Below are 17,466 nucleotides of genomic sequence, written 5' to 3'. Positions count from 1 at the left end.
AGTGGATGCCTTAGTTCTAATAGCCATCTTGCATGAATCCAATCAGTAGGTCTATCTTCCTATCCCCTGTCCCCCCCACCAGTCCCAGGCTCAGGTTTGCTGCTCTGTGGGGGTCATCCATGGAAAGGTATTCAGTGTGAGCAGGAATGATGAAATCCTGAGGGTGCCAGGCTGCTGGTTGGCCACACAGGGGCAGTGTAGACTTTGTTTTCAAAACTTCTTGGTCTGTCCAAGGGAAAAAATTTAGAGAGGAGGAGGAGATGATGACGTTCATCCTCTGCTGGGGGTCTTGGGAAGCCTGAGATGGGGGTGTAGGTCGGGTGTTCAGAGCCTTTCCATTCTCCCATAAAGCTACAGATAGTCTTGTGGCCACTCTGCAGCGCCAGAACTCACTTCTACTCCCCACCATTGCTCAATGGACTGGCACCACAAGCAGGCACACGAGTCCCGTTTGGCTCTACGCTGACCTCTCATGCTACTTGTGGAGGAAGTTCAGCAGCTTTTAAGCCAGAGAAGGAAGTCTAGTGATGATCGTTGGCTGTTTTCATCATGGAGCTCAACTAGGTCTTACTCTATAAGGCCAAGGGTTCTAGGAAAGGCTGGTCTTGCTGCTGCTTTTGACTTTCAGTGGCCTTTTGTCCTGGGCAGGATGGACAGTCAGGGCTGGGGGCCTGCTGGCAAAACTGTGGGATCTGGGAAGATGTACACTGCTGTGACCACAGATGCATTTGAATATGAGTATATATCTTAGTGAAGGGAGTTCAGGTCTGGATGACCTGAGTTCAATTGCCTTAGTTGATCGCTAGATAGGTAATCCTAGTGAATCATTTCACCTCTCCTGGGTACGGTTTACTCTCCTGTAAAATGAGAACACTCCCAGGACCTACTCACCAGACTGGTAGGAGGCCTGAATAGGACCTACTCACCAGACTGGTAGGAGGCCTGAATGAGTTTGCTGCCATGTTTTCTCTCAGTCCAACGTAAACTTCTGAAGCTCGAGACCTTTGTCTGGCCAGCACCTCGGACAGTGTCTTGCTCATAGGATGCATTTAAGATGGCATGTTGAATGGAGTTAAATTTGATTTAAACTGAAAGAAATCTGAGTGATCACTTAATCCAGGACTTCTCAATCCAGGGTCCAGGAATTTATTCTTAAAATATATTTTGATGACTATATTTCAACACACTTTGCAATTAAATCCTTTTTGTGGGAAGGAGCCCTGGGTTTAACCAGTCTGCCACTGGGGTTCATGATGCTAAGTCCTGCTTCAGACCCCTCACCTCATTTTAGAGGCTAAGTAAATATAGTCCCATTTTGGAGATTGGGGGGATTGTTGTTATTGACGAAATTTGCCTAAATCTCAGCAAATCATTTGGCAAAGTCTCTTCTTGAGGGAAAGCTGAAGACAGACCACTTGGCCATCTTCAGAATTAAGTAAAAGGCCAATTCATCGAGTCATGATGTGAAGGCTTAATGGTTTAAGAGTTCACTACTAATGACAACTTAAAAGGTAATCTTTATAGGGGTTCCCTGAGACATGTTCTTGGTCTTATGCCTTGATCATTTTATTGCTGCGCTGGTTAAACACCCAGTTGACACGTTTTCTGGGGGAGGGACAAAATGAACTGGATGGACAGGGTAAAATTCAAACAACTCAACATGGGCCAGTTGCTTTGGTATGCAGTAGTAGGCCCTTATTATTGATTGATGGATTGGTTGATTGAAATGAAGAGGCTGGAGTGAAAGAAGGTTGCCCACTATCACCATTACTTTTCAATATAGTACTAGAAACTCTAGCCTCAGCAATAAGAGCCAAGAAAGAGATTCAAGGAATTAGAGTAGGAAATGAGGAAATCAAATTATCACTTTTCGCAGATGACATGATGGTATACTTAGAGAACCCCAAAGACTCTGCTAAAAAGCTATTAGAAATAATTCAGAATTTTAGCAAAGTTGCAGGATACAAAATAAATCCACATAAATCCTCAACATTTTTATACATTAACAACCCAATCCAACAGCAAGAGATACAAAGAGAAATTCCATTCAAAATAATGGTCGATAGTATAAAATATTTGGGAATATATCTACCAAAGGAGAGTCAGGAATTATATGAGCAAAATTACAAAACACTTGCCACAAAAATAAAGTCAGATTTAAATAATTGGAAAGACATTCAGTGCTCTTGGATAGGCTGAGCGAATATAATTAAGATGACAATACTCTCTAAACTAATCTATTTATTTAGTGCTATACCAATCAGACTTCCAAGAAACTATTTAAATAACCTAGAAAAAATAACAACAGAGTTCATATGGAACAACAAAAGGTCGAGAATTTCAAGGGAAGTAATGAAAAAAATTAAGTGAAGGTGGTCTAGCTGTACCTGATCTAGAACTATATTATAAAGCAACAGTCACCAAAACCATTTGGTATTGGCTAAGAAATAGACTAGTTGATCAGTGGCATAGGTTAGGTTCACAGGGCAAGATAGTGAATAAAAATAGCAGTCTAGTGTTTGACAAACCCAAAGATTCCAAATTTTGGGATAAGAATTCATTATTTGACAAAAACTGCTGGGAAAATTGGAAATTAGTATGGCAGAAACTAGGGATGGACCCACATTTAACACCACATACTAAGATTAGATCAAAATGGGTCCAAGATTTAGGCATAAAGAATGAAATCATAAATAAATTGGAGGAACAAGGGATGGTTTACCTCTCAGACTTGTGGAGGAGGAAGGAGTTTGTGTCCAAGGGAGAACTAGAGACCATTATTGATCACAAAATAGAACATTTTGATTACACCAAATTAAAAAGTTTCTGCACAAACAAAACTAATGCAAACAAGATTAGAAGGGAAGTAACAAATTGGGAAAACATTTTTACAGTTAAAGGTTCTGATAAAGGCCTCATCTCCAAAATATACAGAGAATTGACTTTAATTTATAAGAAATCAAGCCATTCTCCAATTGATAAATGGTCAAAGGATATGAACAGACAGTTTTCAGATGATGAAATTAAAACTATTTCCGCTCATATGAAAGAGTGTTCCAAATCACTATTGATCAGAGAAATGCAAATTAAGACAACTCTGAGGTATCATTACACACCTGTCAGATTGGCTAAGATGATAGGAACAAATAACAATGAATGTTGGAGGGGCTGTGGGAAAACTGGGACACTGATGCATTGTTGGTGGAGTTGTGAAAGAATCCAACCATTCTGGAGAGCAATCTGGAATTATGCCCAAAAAGTTATCAAAATGTGCATACCCTTTGACCCAGCCATACTACTACTGGGCTTATATACCAAGGAAATACTTAAGAAGGGAAAGGGACCTGTATGTGCCAAAATGTTTGTGGCAGCCCTTTTCATAGTGGCTAGAAGCTGGAAGATGAATGGATGTCCATCAATTGGAGAATGGTTGGGTAAATTATGGTATATGAAGATTATGGAATATTATTGTTCTGTAAGAAATGACCAACAGGAGAAATACAGAGAGGCTTGGAGAGACTTACATCAACTGATGCTAAGTGAATCGAGCAGAACCAGAAGATCATTATACACTTCAACAATGATACTGTACGAGGATGTATGCTGATGGAAGTGGATATCTTCAACATAGAGAAGAGCTAATCCAATTCCAATTGATTAATGATGGACAGAATCAGCTACATCCAGAAAAGGAACACTGGGAAATGAGTGTAAACTATTATTTTTACCTTCTGAATCCAATTCTTCCTGTACAACAAGAAATTCGGTTCTACACACATATATTGTATCTAGAATATACTGTAATATATTTAACATGTATAAGACTGCTTGCCATCTGGGGGAGGGGGTTGGGGGAGGAAGGGAAAAAATCTGAATAGAACTAAGCGCAAGGGATAATGTTGTAAAAAATTACCCATGCATATGTACTATCAAAAAAAAGTTATAATTATAAAATTAAATAAAAAATTAAATTAAAAAAAAAAAAGAAATGAAGAGGCTGAAATTTAATAAAAATCAGTGGAAAGCCATGGGTTCAATAATCCAATTTCACAAATGCAAGGTGGGAAGACAAAGATTGGGAGTTAAGTGGGCTGTAGACTGAATGGGAGCCAATGGGATGACATGGCAAGTCTCAAAAATAAAGGCAATCACATACTGCATCAAAAAAACATCGGATGTAGAAGAATAGGATTTACCATTGCTGTGTTCCCTATCTTGGTCCCATCCGTTATAGAGTCTTGTCTTCAGTTCTGATCTTTAGGAAGGACTTTAATGACTTGAAGAGTATCCAATGGAGGAAACCAAAATGAGGAAAGACCTTACACCACATGAGAACTGGTAGAAGGGATATAGAAGACTTAGGGAGCCCAGGCTGGTTATCTTCATACATGTAAAGGGTTGCATAAGGAAGAAGGATTAGACATGTCTTGCTTGACTTGCCAGAACTACGGGCAAGAAGGGGAAGGAGCAAGTAGACAGATGGTGTAAGGGAAAAAAATCCAAGATTTAGGGCCATCCACAAGTGGAATGCATTTTCTCTGGAGAGACAAAGTAGCTTTTCCTTCTTTGGAGGTCTTTAAGCAAAGGCTGGATAGCTTGGATAGCTAGAGAGGATTCTTGTTCAAGGACAGATGGACAAGATGCCTACTGAGGTTCCTTCTAGTTCTTAGAGTCCATGAACCTGATTGTTGGGATTCGCACTCAGGCCTCTGGAATCACACTACCCACTCCTTGCCTTACATAACACTCACTCAATTCTGCATCTCCCCACCCATGCTTGGCATGGTGCCCATGGCTTTCCTTTTGTGACTGTCCAGAGGGTGGAGCACAGAACTCAGCACTTTTTAGATCTTTAATGTTTTGAATAAAAGTGAATAAACTCAGGTCCTCTGGCTTTCCAAACCTGAAGATCCTTCCATTACACTGTACTGAGATAAGAAAAATAGAGAGGAAACATAATTATACTAAACCCTGCCTTTCAGAAATTTAGTCTCCTAATGGAAGAGGGGGTGAACAATGAGCTATGTAGGTATCAGGAGAATTATAAAAGTGAGTAATTTAAGAAATTATTAAAAATCCCAGAAAAATTACTCTTCTCCTCCTACTGCACTGGCTCATTGGTCTACATAGATGGTCATAAGATATGAATCAGTAACAGTTCATGCCAAATTGAATAAAGCCACGCTGACATGCAGATGTTTTCAGTTCCCATTGGATTCCTCTCCCCCACCCTCATTTAGAAATAGGTCAACTGTGAAAGTCAGTTAATAAAGAAAGTTTATTGAGAAAGTCAGAGGAATCAGACGTTTCTGGCTAGAAGTGGGCTCTGCCCTTCTAATGGGAAGAGGAAGAACTAGATATAGAAGCAGAAAAGCTTTATACTATTAGTTCATCACAGTATCCTCCCTGCAAAGAATGGATTGGTTAGTTCCTCTTAGGGTTACATCATTTCTTACATGCTACTCCTAAATATGTTCCCCTCCCTCATTGTACATCCCCATATTGTGTTAATGAGGCTCCTATATAAATGAGGCTTATTAAACAAACACAATAAAGAAAAGTCTCTTCCAGGTCCTTGAATCTGATCAATTTCAACCAGCTTCTAGCCTAGACATTTTTATCAAAAACTTGGAGCCAAAAGAAATGACTAGTTGATCAGTGGAATAGGTGAGTTGCACAGGACAAAATAGTCAATAACTATAGCAATCTAGTGTTTGACAAACTCAAAGACCCCAGCTTTGGGGATAAGAATTCACTATTTGACAAAAACTGCTGGGAAAACTGGAAATTAGTATGGCAGAAACTAGACATTGACCCACTCTTAACACCGTACACCAAGATAAGAGCAAAATGGGTTCATGGTGTAGGCATAAAGAATGAGATTATAAATAAATTAGAAGAACATAGGATAGTTTACCTCTCAGACCTGTGAAGGAGGAAAGAATTTGTGACCAAAAGAGAACTAGAGATCATTATTGATCACAAAATAGAAAATTTTGATTATATCAAATTAAAAAGCTTTTGTACAAACAAAACTAATGCAAATAAGATTAGAAGGGAAGCAATAAACTGGGAAAACATTTTACAGTCAAAGGTTCTGATAAAGGCCTCATCTCCAAAATATATAGAGAAGTGACTCTAATTTATAAGAAGTCAAGCCATTCTCCAATTGATAAATGATCAAACTATATGAACAGACAATTTTCAGATGATGAAATTGAAACTATTTCTACTCATATGAAAGAGTGTTCTAAATCACTATTGATCAGAGAAATGCAAATTAAGACAACTCTGAGATACCATTATACACCTCTCAGATTGGTTAAGATGACAAGAAAAGATAATGATGAATGTTGGAGGGAATGTGGGGAAACTGGGACACTGATGGATTGTTGGTGGAGTTGTGAACAGATCCAGCCAGTCTGGAGAGCAATTTGGAATTATACTCAAAAAGTTATCAAACTTTGCATACCCTATGATCCAGAAGTGTTGCTATTGGGCTTATTATATCCTAAAGAAATACTAAAGAAGGGAAAGGGACTAGAAATTGAAGGGATGCCCATCAATTGGAGAATGGCTGAATGAATTTTGGTATATGAATATTATGGAATATTATTGTTCTGTAAGAAATGACCAGCAGGATGATTTCAGAAAGGCCTGGGGAGACTGACAGGAACTGATGCTGAGTGAAATGAGCAGAACCAGGAGATTGTTGTACATGGCAACAATATGAGGATCAATTCTGATAGAAGTGGCTGTCTTTGGCAATGAGAGGATCCAGTTCAGTTCCAATTGATCAGTGATGAACAGAACCAGCTACACGGAGTGAAAGAACTCTGGGAAATGAGTGTGGACCACAACATAGCATTTGAACTCTTTCTGTTGTTGTTTGTTTGCATTTGTGTTTTTCTTCCCAGGTTATTTTTACCTTCTTTCTAAATCCAATTTTTCTTGTGCAATAAGAGAACTGAATAAATATGTATATATATATATATATATATATAGTATTTAACATATACTTTAATATATTTAACATATATGGGATTACCTGCCATCTAGGGGAAGGGGTTGAGGGAGGGGAAAAGTTTGAATAGAAGTTTTTGCAAGGGTCAATGTTGAAAAATTACCCTGCATATGTTTTGTCAACAGAAAGATATAATAAAAAACAACAACTTGGAGCCAAGTGAGTCTCTTCTTCTGAAAGACCATTCATCAGAGATACTCATTATCTCAAGGCTTACAACATTTGGTGGAAATTTATCTGTTCAGGGATTTGGAGAGTTGAAACTTAACAGTTCTGTGAAAACTTAACTTTAAGTTCTCTCACACCTCCAACTTGTGGTCATAGACTGACCCTAATTCCAGTTCTAACCTTAATTGTCATTGGCTCCATGTATTTAGTCACCATTTCTATGCTGATGAATCTATCTCTTCTGCCCCAAGCTCTCTGCTGATCTCCAGTCTTTTTTTTTTTTTTTTTTTTGTGTGTGTGTGTGTAAATGGGAATAAATGCAATCTTATATTTGAAAAACCAATAAAAACCAACATTACAATTTCAGGAGGATATAGAGTTCATCAGAATAACGAGGTTTTAGTAAACTGCAAGTTCAATATAAGACCACAATGGGAAATAACAGCTAAGAAAGAGTATAAATATACTTTTTAAAAATAGCTTTTTGTATACAAAATATATTTATGGGTAATTTTTCAATATTGACCCTTGCAAAAACCTATGTTTCAACTTTTCCCCTTCTTCCCTCCACCCCCTCTCCTAGACTGACCTCCAGTCTTGCATCTTCAAGTTCCTTTCAGATGTCACCATTTTAAACTCCACATGTCCAAAAGAGAGCTCATTATCTTTCTTTCTAAACTGCCCTCACTTCTGACTTTCCCTGTTAGTGTACGAGGCGCCACCATCCTCCCGAGTCCCTTAGACTCCACAGCCTCAGAATCATCCTGGATTCCTCACTGTGTCATCCTTCATATCTAATGTGATCCAACCTGTCACTTTCCTCTTTGAAATGTCATTTCTAGGGGCAGCTAGGTGGCACAGTGGAGAGAGCACCAGCCCTGAATTCAGGAGGACCCGAGTTCAAATGTGACCTCAGGCACTTAACACTTCCTAGCTGTGTGACCCTGGGCAAGTCACTTAACCCCAGCCTCAGGGGAAAAAAGTCATCTCTTAAATTCACCCCCTTTTCTTCTCTGATACTGTTCCTACTCTAGTGCAGGCCTTCAACACCATATGCCTGGACTATTGTAATAGATGCTGGGGGCATCAGCCCTCCTCAAGTTTCTTCTCACTCCAGTCCATGCTCCAGTCACTAAAGTGAGTTTCCCAAAGAGTAGATCTGACTGTGTCATTGCAGTGCCCTACTTAATAAACTCCAGTGACTCCCTATTATTTCCTGGATCAAATACAAAACCCTCTGCTTGTCATTCAAAGTCTTTATAACCTCCATCCCTCCTTCCTCCCCAGTCTGCTTTTACACCTTACACCCTCCATGTATTCTTCAGTTCACTGACACTGGCCTCCTGATTGTTCAATGAACAAGAAGACTTCATTTTTTGATTCTAGGCTTTTTTTTTTTTTCAGTTGTTTCCCATGCCTAGAATGCTCTTTCTCTTTACCTCTTAATTTTCTGGCTTCCTTTAAGTTCCAGTTAAAATCTCACCTTCCACTGGAAACTTTCCCCAATCCTCTTAATTCTAGTGCCTTGCCTCTCTTAATTTTTTCCTATTTATCCTGCATATAACTTGTTTGTACAGATGGGTTTGCTTACTTTCTGCTCTGTTAGATTGAGAGTGGGATTATCTTCTTCCTCTTTTGGTATCCTCAGAGCCTGGCACAGTGTGGGCTCTTAATAACCATTTCTTGACCGACTGACTTCCCGAGACTGCCTCCCTGCGTTTGTGGTGGGGCTCCAAGGGCAGCCTGAACTTCTTGGGCAATATCAAAGCTGGTCTAATCAGAGGGTGATTCTGGGAGGCACCACTGAGTGGTAGCCTCGAGCCTTGGGAAAATCCCTGTCCTGCGATCAAGCTGGGAAAAATAGTCTGCCTCTGAGGGCACCGACTTGCACCTTCCTCATCGCTAACCATTAGCCCGACCTAGTCTGGGACCCTGTCTCAGGCTAACACTTCCTGGTGCAAATTATGGCAATGGAACCACTTTGTTTTTGGAGCGTTTTGGACACTGGGAAGGGATTCTGTTGCTGGTTGCTATTAAAATCACAAGGATTCAGTCCAGAACTTAGTTTGATGGTTTTTCCAGTGCCAAACCTGATTCTCAATTCCAAATGAAGTGAACTGGTTGACTTTGGTTTTTGGTTTTAAAATGATGTTTTTACAGCCTGGAAATATTCCCTTTCTTCTCTTCTTAAAAGCTCTCCTTAGCAACGGGGAAAAAACAGCTAAGTGTAAACACCCAATTCAGTGACTAGCTGATGATGTGACCGTCCTTGTGGCCCTGTAGTCCATCACTTCCCTACTGAGAGGAGGCAGGGTTCTTTTTATTATCTGTTCTCCAGGATCACAATTAGTTTCTCAGTCTACTCGTTTATATTGTTGCAATCATTGTGTGTGTGTGTGTGTGTCTGTGTGTGTGCACACGCATTGATCCTGCTTACTTTATCCTTCATCAGTTCATTGAAATCTCATGTTTCTTTGAATTCCCCCAGTCATCATTTCTTATAGAAACAATATTCCACTGCCTCTGTCTTTCAGTTTATTCTGTCTTTCTCTGATCAGTGGGCACCTACTTGTTTCTGAGGCCTCATTTGAACTCAGGTCCTCCCGACTTCAGGGCTGGTGCTTTATCCACTGTGCCATCTAACTACCCCTCCTGTTTTGTTTTTGTTTTTTGTTTTTTTTTTTTGAATATTTATACATATACGGGACCTTTTTTTTTTTTTCTATATTATATTCCTTTGGGATTCATGCCTCCTAGTGGGATGGTGTGGGAGAGTCAAAGATAAGGAATGGTTAAGTCCCTTTTTCTCACACAGCTCCAAATCAGCATCCAGGAGGATTACTCCATCAAGGGCACCGATTTCTCTATGCAAATGTAAAAAAGCAAATAACAACCCGTTTACTTGCTATTCCGTTTCTCCTCCCTGTCCCTCTTTCCCCCCTCCCTGCCGCCCCCTCCCCATATAAATATTTCAAAGGCAGGGATGGTTTTCACTTTTCGTCTTTGCCCGGCACATCCTGGATGCTCCATCACCTTTTGTTGGCTTGCCTCCACCCCCGGGATGAGGTGCGGCAGGTGAGTGCCTGAGCCAAACCCCCGACCGCCCCTCTACACTCCTTCCTCTGTTCGCCAAACAAGCTGGCCGGCATTCCTTTGCAGCCAGGGGTCCGAGAATCCCCCTTCCTTTTGCAGAAGTGCTGCGTCTCCTCCTCGAGCTTGGCTCCGGCCAAAATTGTGGAAAATTCATTTGGTCGGGAAGCTGAGGGGCTGCTCTGAGGGATTGGAGAGGGGCACTCAGGGAGGCTGCATTGGAGAGGGGCACTCAGGGAGGCTGGATTGGAGACAGGCGCTCAGGGAGGCTGGACTGGAGAGGGGCACTCAGAGAGGCTGGACTGGAGAGGCGCTCAGGGAGGCTGCATTGGAGAGAGGCACTCAGGGAGGCTGGACTGGAGAGGCGCTCAGGGAAGCTGGATTGGAGAGGGGCACTCGGAGAGGCTGGACTGGAGAGAGGCACTCAGGGAGGCTGCATTGGAGAGAGGCACTCAGGGAGGCTGGACTGGAAAGGCGCTCAGGGAGGCTGGATTGGAGAGAGGCGCTCAGGGAGGTTGGACTGGAGAGGCGCTCAGGGAGGCTGCATTGGAGAGAGGCGCTCAGGGAGGCTGCATTGGAGAGAGGCGCTCAGGGAGGCTGCATTGGAGAGAGGCGCTCAGGGAGGCTGGATTCTCCCGAGATGAGAGCTCAGAGCGGCAGAGCCAGCGCAGCCCCTGGAGCGGAGGAACAGCTGCCTGCGTCTCTTAGCCGTCCAGCCTGTTCCCAGCTCCGAGGAGGAGCTGGCCAAAGCGCGCCGTGGGCAAATCCCCCCCGGCCCCGTGGCCAGCTGGAGACCGGGCTCTGGAGCAGGCTGCCATCCAGGGCCCGCCGGCGGGCTCCAGGGCTCCCTCTCTCCCGGTCCCCGTCGCTCCTCAGCTGTGAGCACATGGCTATGATTTGTCTCCCCCCCCCTCCCGCTTCGCATTTCTGCCTGGTTCAGGCACCTCTCCAACCCTTGAGGGAGCCCTCGGGCCTCTGCGAGCACGAGCCAAGCGGGAGGCCTGTTGCTTTTGTAAAAATTAGGGAAAAAAATCTTCCCCCTCCTCCCCCCCCCCCCCCGCCTCCCCCTCGTCCCCCACCCCCTCTCTCAGCGGTGAGGTAGGAAAAGTGAGAGCAAGTGACATCATGGATGGGAGGGACCAGGAGCGCTTCTTAACGGAGAGAGCTCGCTCCCAGGCAGCCCAGACTGGCTCGGCGGCTCGGCTCGGCTCGGTCGCCCTCGGCCCGGTTCGGCCCAGCGCAGCCCGGCCCGGCCGTTTCCTGCCCCCTCCCGGCGGGGCTCAGCATGAGCAACGGCAGCGCGGAGCTGGCCGGGTTCCGGGCCCTGGACGCTTCTCCGGTGCGCCTGCTGCAGCCGCTGTGGGACGTGGTCCGGGCGCGCGAGGGGCTGCTGCAGTCCCCCTTCTTCCCGGTGCTGTTCTCGGGCGCCACCTACATGGCCTTCTGCCTGCCCTTCGTGGTGCTGGACGTGCTGGGCTCCCGCGCGCCCGCGCTCACCAAGTACAAGATCCACCCGAACTTCTACCCGTCGGCGGGCCAGCTGCTGCTGTGCCTGCTGCACACGCTCTACCAGCACGTCGTCTTCATCCTCCCGGTGACCGTGCTCCGCTGGCACTGGGGCCCGCCCAGCTGGCCGGCCGCGGCCCCCGGGCTCTGCGAGCTCGTGTCGCACGTGATGGCGTGCCTGCTGCTCTTCGATGGCGAGTTCTTCGTGTGGCACGTGCTGCACCACAAGGTGCCCTGGCTCTACCAGACCTTCCACAAGGTGCACCACAAGAACACGGCGCCCTTCGCGCTGGCCACGCAGTACCTGAGCGTGTGGGAGCTCTCCTTCCTGGGCTTCTTCAGCTCGCTCAACCCCACGCTGCTGGGCTGCCACCCCCTCACCACCATGGTCTTCAACGTGGTCAACATCTGGCTGTCGGTGGAGGACCACTGCGGCTACGACTTCCCCTGGTCCACTCACCGCCTGGTGCCCTGCGGCTGGTACGGCGGCGTGTCCCACCACGACATGCACCACCGGAAGATCACCTGCAACTACGCCCCCTATTTCACCCACTGGGATAAGTTACTGGGGACCCTGAACTCGGGCTACTCGGCGGGAAACGCCCCGACCCCGGGCGCCTGGAACTGAGCCCCCCCGGGGGGAGGTGAGGAACGGGGGAGCCCACGGTGAGGGAGAGATGCTGCCTGTGAGAAGCCCGAGAGAGGCGGTGGCGGGTATTTTTGCAGCCCGAGCACATGCATTTCCAACGAGAAGGATGCAAGGTTATATATAGAGCTAGAGATGCGCGAATGTACAAAAAGAAATCTCTCTGTAAATATCAGTGTCTAACTAAGCCGAGAGAACGGCGGAGACTTGACCTTGAGCGCCAGCCCTCTGAGCACGGGGATTCAGGACCCGGGACAGCCCGCGCCGCTGCTCCGGTCGGAGATCGCTCCGCGGCGCTCGGACCCGGGACCGCCTGGCCGTTCCGGAAGGCGTCCCCGAGCCGGGCCAGGCTTTGCAGAGCGTCCGTCTGCCTCGTCTATTTATAATCCGTGCAGCTGATTCCTGCTGGACAGGGAATGAGCCCAGAAAAAGTTTCTATTTTTCCTTCCTTTGCACTAGAATAATCTGTATTTATACTGCACTGTCCCATGTGATGTTTGTATTTCTGGTTTTTTTTCAACGAGACAAAACAAAACAACCCCCCCCCCCCCAAAGCAAACGGACAACTGGCCTTGTTTGATGTGCTTGGTTTCTTGAGCTGGGGTACTGCGTTTCCCCCCAGGGTCGGGCTGCTCCTCATGTGCTGTCTGGATGTGGGAAATATCTCCCCCTCTGTGGGCCTCAGTTTCTTTCTCTGTAAGAGGAGAGGGGATTAGAGGGGAAGATCCCCAGGAGCCCTTGCGGCTGAGGCGTTCAGTGCTCTGGTAAAACCGGAGGGACAGAAGCGGGGAGAGTGGAGAGGATGCTGCCTGCTAAGCAACGGGGCAGCCAGGATGGAGCCGGTGCTTGTGGGATGCTGCCTACCGGCAGGGGAGAGCAAGCAGTCTCAGGGAAGTCGTTTTGCTTTTTCTTCGGGGGAGGGGCAGGACGAAAGCGTTCTTGGGGGGAGTTGGAGAGGGGTGATGGAGCAGATGCCTTTACGCAGCGCCTGGGCCCCCCGACACCTTCCGCGGGCTGCCCAGGAGCCGCTAGCAGGAAGGGGGAATGGGGGGGTGCAGCTCAGCCCCAGCGGTCCGCCGGCAGCCAAGCCTCGGAAGAACAGAGCAGGGCTGCGGGAAAGGGGAGCCAGCCTTGTCTGACAGCACGGCGTTCATCACCCACGGAAAAGAAAAGCCGCCGGAGCACATTTTAAATGCACCAGTTAAGAACTCGTTGCGTTGGGGATGGGGGCTGCCTTGGAAGGTGGAGGAGGCTCAAAGACGGGACGATTCCGGCCTGAGCGCTATGGAGACCTCGGAGGCCCCGGCCTCACTTCATTTTCCGGACAGAACTGAGAGCCAGAGAAGCTCTGGCTTAGCCAGGGTCCCCCCAGAGCTGGGCTTCAAAGCCACATTCTCCAGCTCCAAATCCCTCAATCCCTGTGTCGTGTCAAGTGGGCAAACAAACAGAAAAGGAGCCTAGGGTCTGAAAGGTCTGAAAGGTGCGCGGCAGGTTTGAGAAGGGCCGGTCGTTCCTCTTTTTAGCTCCAAGGAATCCAGTCCTTTGGGGTATGGGACAACCTCAACTGTTTTATGAAACGAGAATCCTAACGCACACATTTATTTCCTGTTTTAGCAGCCCTATCACCCGAGCTGTAAATTTCTATCTGTCTGTCTGTCTATCTATCTATCTATCTATCTATCTATCTATCTATCTATCTATCTATCTATCTATCTTTCTCTTCCCCATTCTTCAACTTCTCATTCTATTTGTCTCTGGTCTTCTATTTATCTGTTTCAGTCTATCTAGCCATCTAGCCATTCATCCATCTCTCTACAGACTGTCTTTCTGTCTATATTATCTAATCTATCCCATCTATTTATCCATTTATCTACTTATCTCTCCATCCTATCCATCTTTCTTTTTCTTTCTTTCTTTCTTCCTTCCTTCCTTCCTTTCTTCTTCCTTCCTTCCTTCCTTCCTTCCTTCCTTCCTTCCTTCCTTCCTTCCTTCCTTCCTTCCTTCCTTCCTTCCTTCCTTCCTCTTTCTTTCTTTCTTTCTTTCTTTCTTTCTTTCTTTCTTTCTTTCTTTCTTTCTTTCTTTCTTTCTTTCTTTCCTTCTTTCTTTCTTTCTTTCTATCCCATCCATCTATACATCTATTCTCAAGCATAAAATCTAATCAGAGTGCTAAACTGAGGCAGTGAAATATGGGACAAAATAAATGCTGGACCGGGATTCAGGAGATCAGGGTTTGCTTTTTGGCTCTGCCACTAGCTGGCTGAATGACCTTAAAAAAGTCACTTAAATTCTCCGGATTTAAATTTGTTCATCTGGCAAACAAAGGTGTTGGACTAAGGTCCCTTCTAACTGTGCCATTATGTGTCTGTAAATGTCACACTATTTCATTCCGAGAGTCAGCATGACATAGTGGATGGCCGCTGGGCTTGGAGTCAGGAAAATTTGTCTTTAAATCCGTGTGAGCTTGGAAAGTCACTTCCCTTCTCTAGGACTATTTCTTCATCTGTGAAATGGGGAGGTGGGGCTGACTTGATGACCTCTGAGGCCCCTCCTCCTCCTCCCTCTGATCCCATTTATCGAACACCAAATGTTTGCAGAGGCCTTGAACGCTGTGATGGCTTCTGCGAGGGCCCCAGAGCATCCGTGGTTCCTGCCTAAGAGACTTTGTTGCAAAGTTCAAGGCTGAGACAGCCCAGGCGGGGAAGCCCAGGAGGTGGGTCCCGAGGAGGCGGTGGAGGCCGGCCGGGGACAGTTCGGCTGCTCCCTGGGCCGGGGCTGAGGAGCGCGCCCCGAAGCGTGAGCTCTCCACTCCCCCAGTCCTGACCTAGCCGGACTCCTTGGGCCGCCGTCCCACATCTCGGAGGCGGGAGCCGGGGGACCGGCTCGGTCATGCGGGGAGGGCCAAGGGGCGCGGGAAGGGAAGGCCGTGGGGCGCGGGCGGCTGTGGGATTGCTGGAAACCGAGAGGAGCCGAGGAGGCAGGGAAAGGAGCAGCGCCGTGAGGGGGAGTGTGACGCGAGCGAAGAAAAGAGCTGGTGGTTGAGCTCCGAGACTTCAAAGGGCAGCCTGCAGGGACCCGCGCTCCGCCTGGAGAGAGCCGGGGCGCCGGGGGCGGGCTGGGAGGGGAAACGCTGCCATGGGAACGAGGGACTACGCTCGCCTCCCGCGGCCCCAGCCCCGGGCACCGGAAGGCGAGGGAAGGCGCTCGGAGAGGGGGTTCCATTGCCGGAGGTGCAAAGAGATCTCCTAATGTGCCAGCCGGAAGCGGCTACCGGTCCCGAATCCGCAAGGCCCTAGTTCAAATCTAGCCTAAGACGCTTCCCATCTGTGTGACCTTTAGCAAGTCACTTGCCTTCTGCCTGCCTCGGTTTCCTCAAGTGGGGATGATGAGAATAATAATAGCACTTACCTCATATTGGTGAAGCATTTAGCACAGTGCCTGGCATACAGTAAATGCTTAATAAATGCTTTCTCCCTTCCATCCTACGGAAAACTGGAATGGTCTGGAAGGAGGCAAGTTCCTGTCTCCAGAGGACTCCATGCAAGGATGGATGATGTTTGGTAGAGGCAGGGGGTGGCCATGGGGGACACTTTCTCAGGAAAGGATCAGGAGCAGCCAGGAGGGGATGGGTTGGCCAGCACTGGAGATCTTCAAGCACAATAGACGATTCAATGTAATAGAAGCTCTTTGAGGGCAGGGATGGCTTCCTCTTTGTCTTTAGATTCCCAGCGTCTAGCCCTGGGCCTCACACATAGGCATTTAATAGTTGATGATCGATCCATCGATTGGGTTTGCTGTACAGAATTGCACTGGACTAGATAGATTCCAAGATTTCTTCCAGGGCAGAGTCTGTAAGTGACTTCAGTGCCCCGGAAATAGTTTGTTGGCAATGGGATGAAAAAGCCTCGTCTCTGGAGCTGCCATTCAGTGTCTGTGAATCATGAATTAAGAAGCGAATTTTTGCACATAGATGTCATTTTCCTTTGCATAGTGCCTATATTTCCCTAATGGCCTCCGTTACTACTGTGTCTGAATAGTATGGTATTAATCTACTCTCTACTCATGGTCAGGTCGTGATACCCCCAGAGCACCCTTTCTTTATCCCCTTTTCCTTCTTACCTTTCCACCTAACTTTGAGAGCAGGAAGCAGATCGAAGATCCCATTCCTTCAAATGACCCAAGTCCCTCCTAGTGACTCCACAATTCTCATGAATTCCCTGGTTCCCAGGCCCGATATATAATGTAATAGTACATTAGAATCTAAGTTCTTTGTGGGCAGGGGCTATTTGTTTTGGAAATTGTATTCCCCAAAGCCTGGCACATGATGACAATTTAATTTCCTTTATTCTATAATATAGAATATGTATTCTAATATATATGTTTCTACCACCTGAAGTCAGACCGATACCTGAAATAAAATATTTTCATTACTGATTTTCTCTTGCCTGTTCTAATTCAAGATGCATCATGGGGGCAAGCAACCATTCAGGAGAGCTCAATGGCAGATTCACATCTGGAAGGCAGATGCTGCCGTAGACACACAAGGGCAGGGTTAGTTAGAGTTTAGAAAACCAGACTTCCCAAAGCCAGTATTTCCCTCCACTCTCTAAGCAAAAGACCTGGGAGAAAGGGGAAGGGTCCCACTGATTGAGTGACAGGTCGTTCATGGGAATCCTCTGTGATTTAAGACAGTCCTGGATTTGCCCACTTCCTTTTAAATTCTGAGGTGAGAATGGCATTGGTAGAGGCCTCTGCCACTTTTGAGGAAAGGTGAGAAAGATCAAAGGGAGACACAGAAAGGATCAAGGGCTAAGGTAGGAAGCTTCAAGGATTTTAAGGTGGTCCCATTCTGAGCAAAGATTCATTTGTTCTATTTGGAACCAGAGGACAGGAACTGAGCACGGGGAACAAAATATAGGGAAACAAATTGGAAAGGGGAAAGGGGGGGCTTTTGGAGGTATGGGTTCCCCCTCCTTGAGATCTCTAAGCAAAGGCTGGATGGCTGTGAGTTGGATTGTCATAGAGTGAAATCTTG

At 46.3% G+C, this 17,466-nt stretch overlaps 1 protein-coding gene across 1 annotated transcript; it reads left to right on the top strand.

Moving 5' to 3' along the window:
- Positions 1 to 11,445: 11,445 nt before the first annotated feature.
- Positions 11,446 to 16,865, top strand: CH25H (cholesterol 25-hydroxylase). Its single transcript, XM_074297107.1, has one exon. The coding sequence runs from the start codon at positions 11,568 to 11,570 to the stop codon at positions 12,414 to 12,416; it is 849 nt and encodes a 282-aa protein (XP_074153208.1). The 5' UTR covers positions 11,446 to 11,567; the 3' UTR covers positions 12,417 to 16,865.
- The last annotated feature ends 601 nt before the right edge of the window (positions 16,866 to 17,466 follow it).

Source organism: Sminthopsis crassicaudata, chromosome 2 (genome assembly GCF_048593235.1).
Source record: "Sminthopsis crassicaudata isolate SCR6 chromosome 2, ASM4859323v1, whole genome shotgun sequence".
Taxonomy (NCBI): domain Eukaryota; kingdom Metazoa; phylum Chordata; class Mammalia; order Dasyuromorphia; family Dasyuridae; genus Sminthopsis; species Sminthopsis crassicaudata.
The sequence above is the reverse complement of the archived record's forward strand: the minus strand, read 5'-3'. Positions and strand labels throughout refer to the sequence as shown.

Bases quoted from the DNA above. Each gene is read 5' to 3' on its own strand.
- CH25H (XM_074297107.1), top strand. From the start codon at position 11,568: ATGAGCAACGGCAGCGCGGAGCTGGCCGGGTTCCGGGCCCTGGACGCT.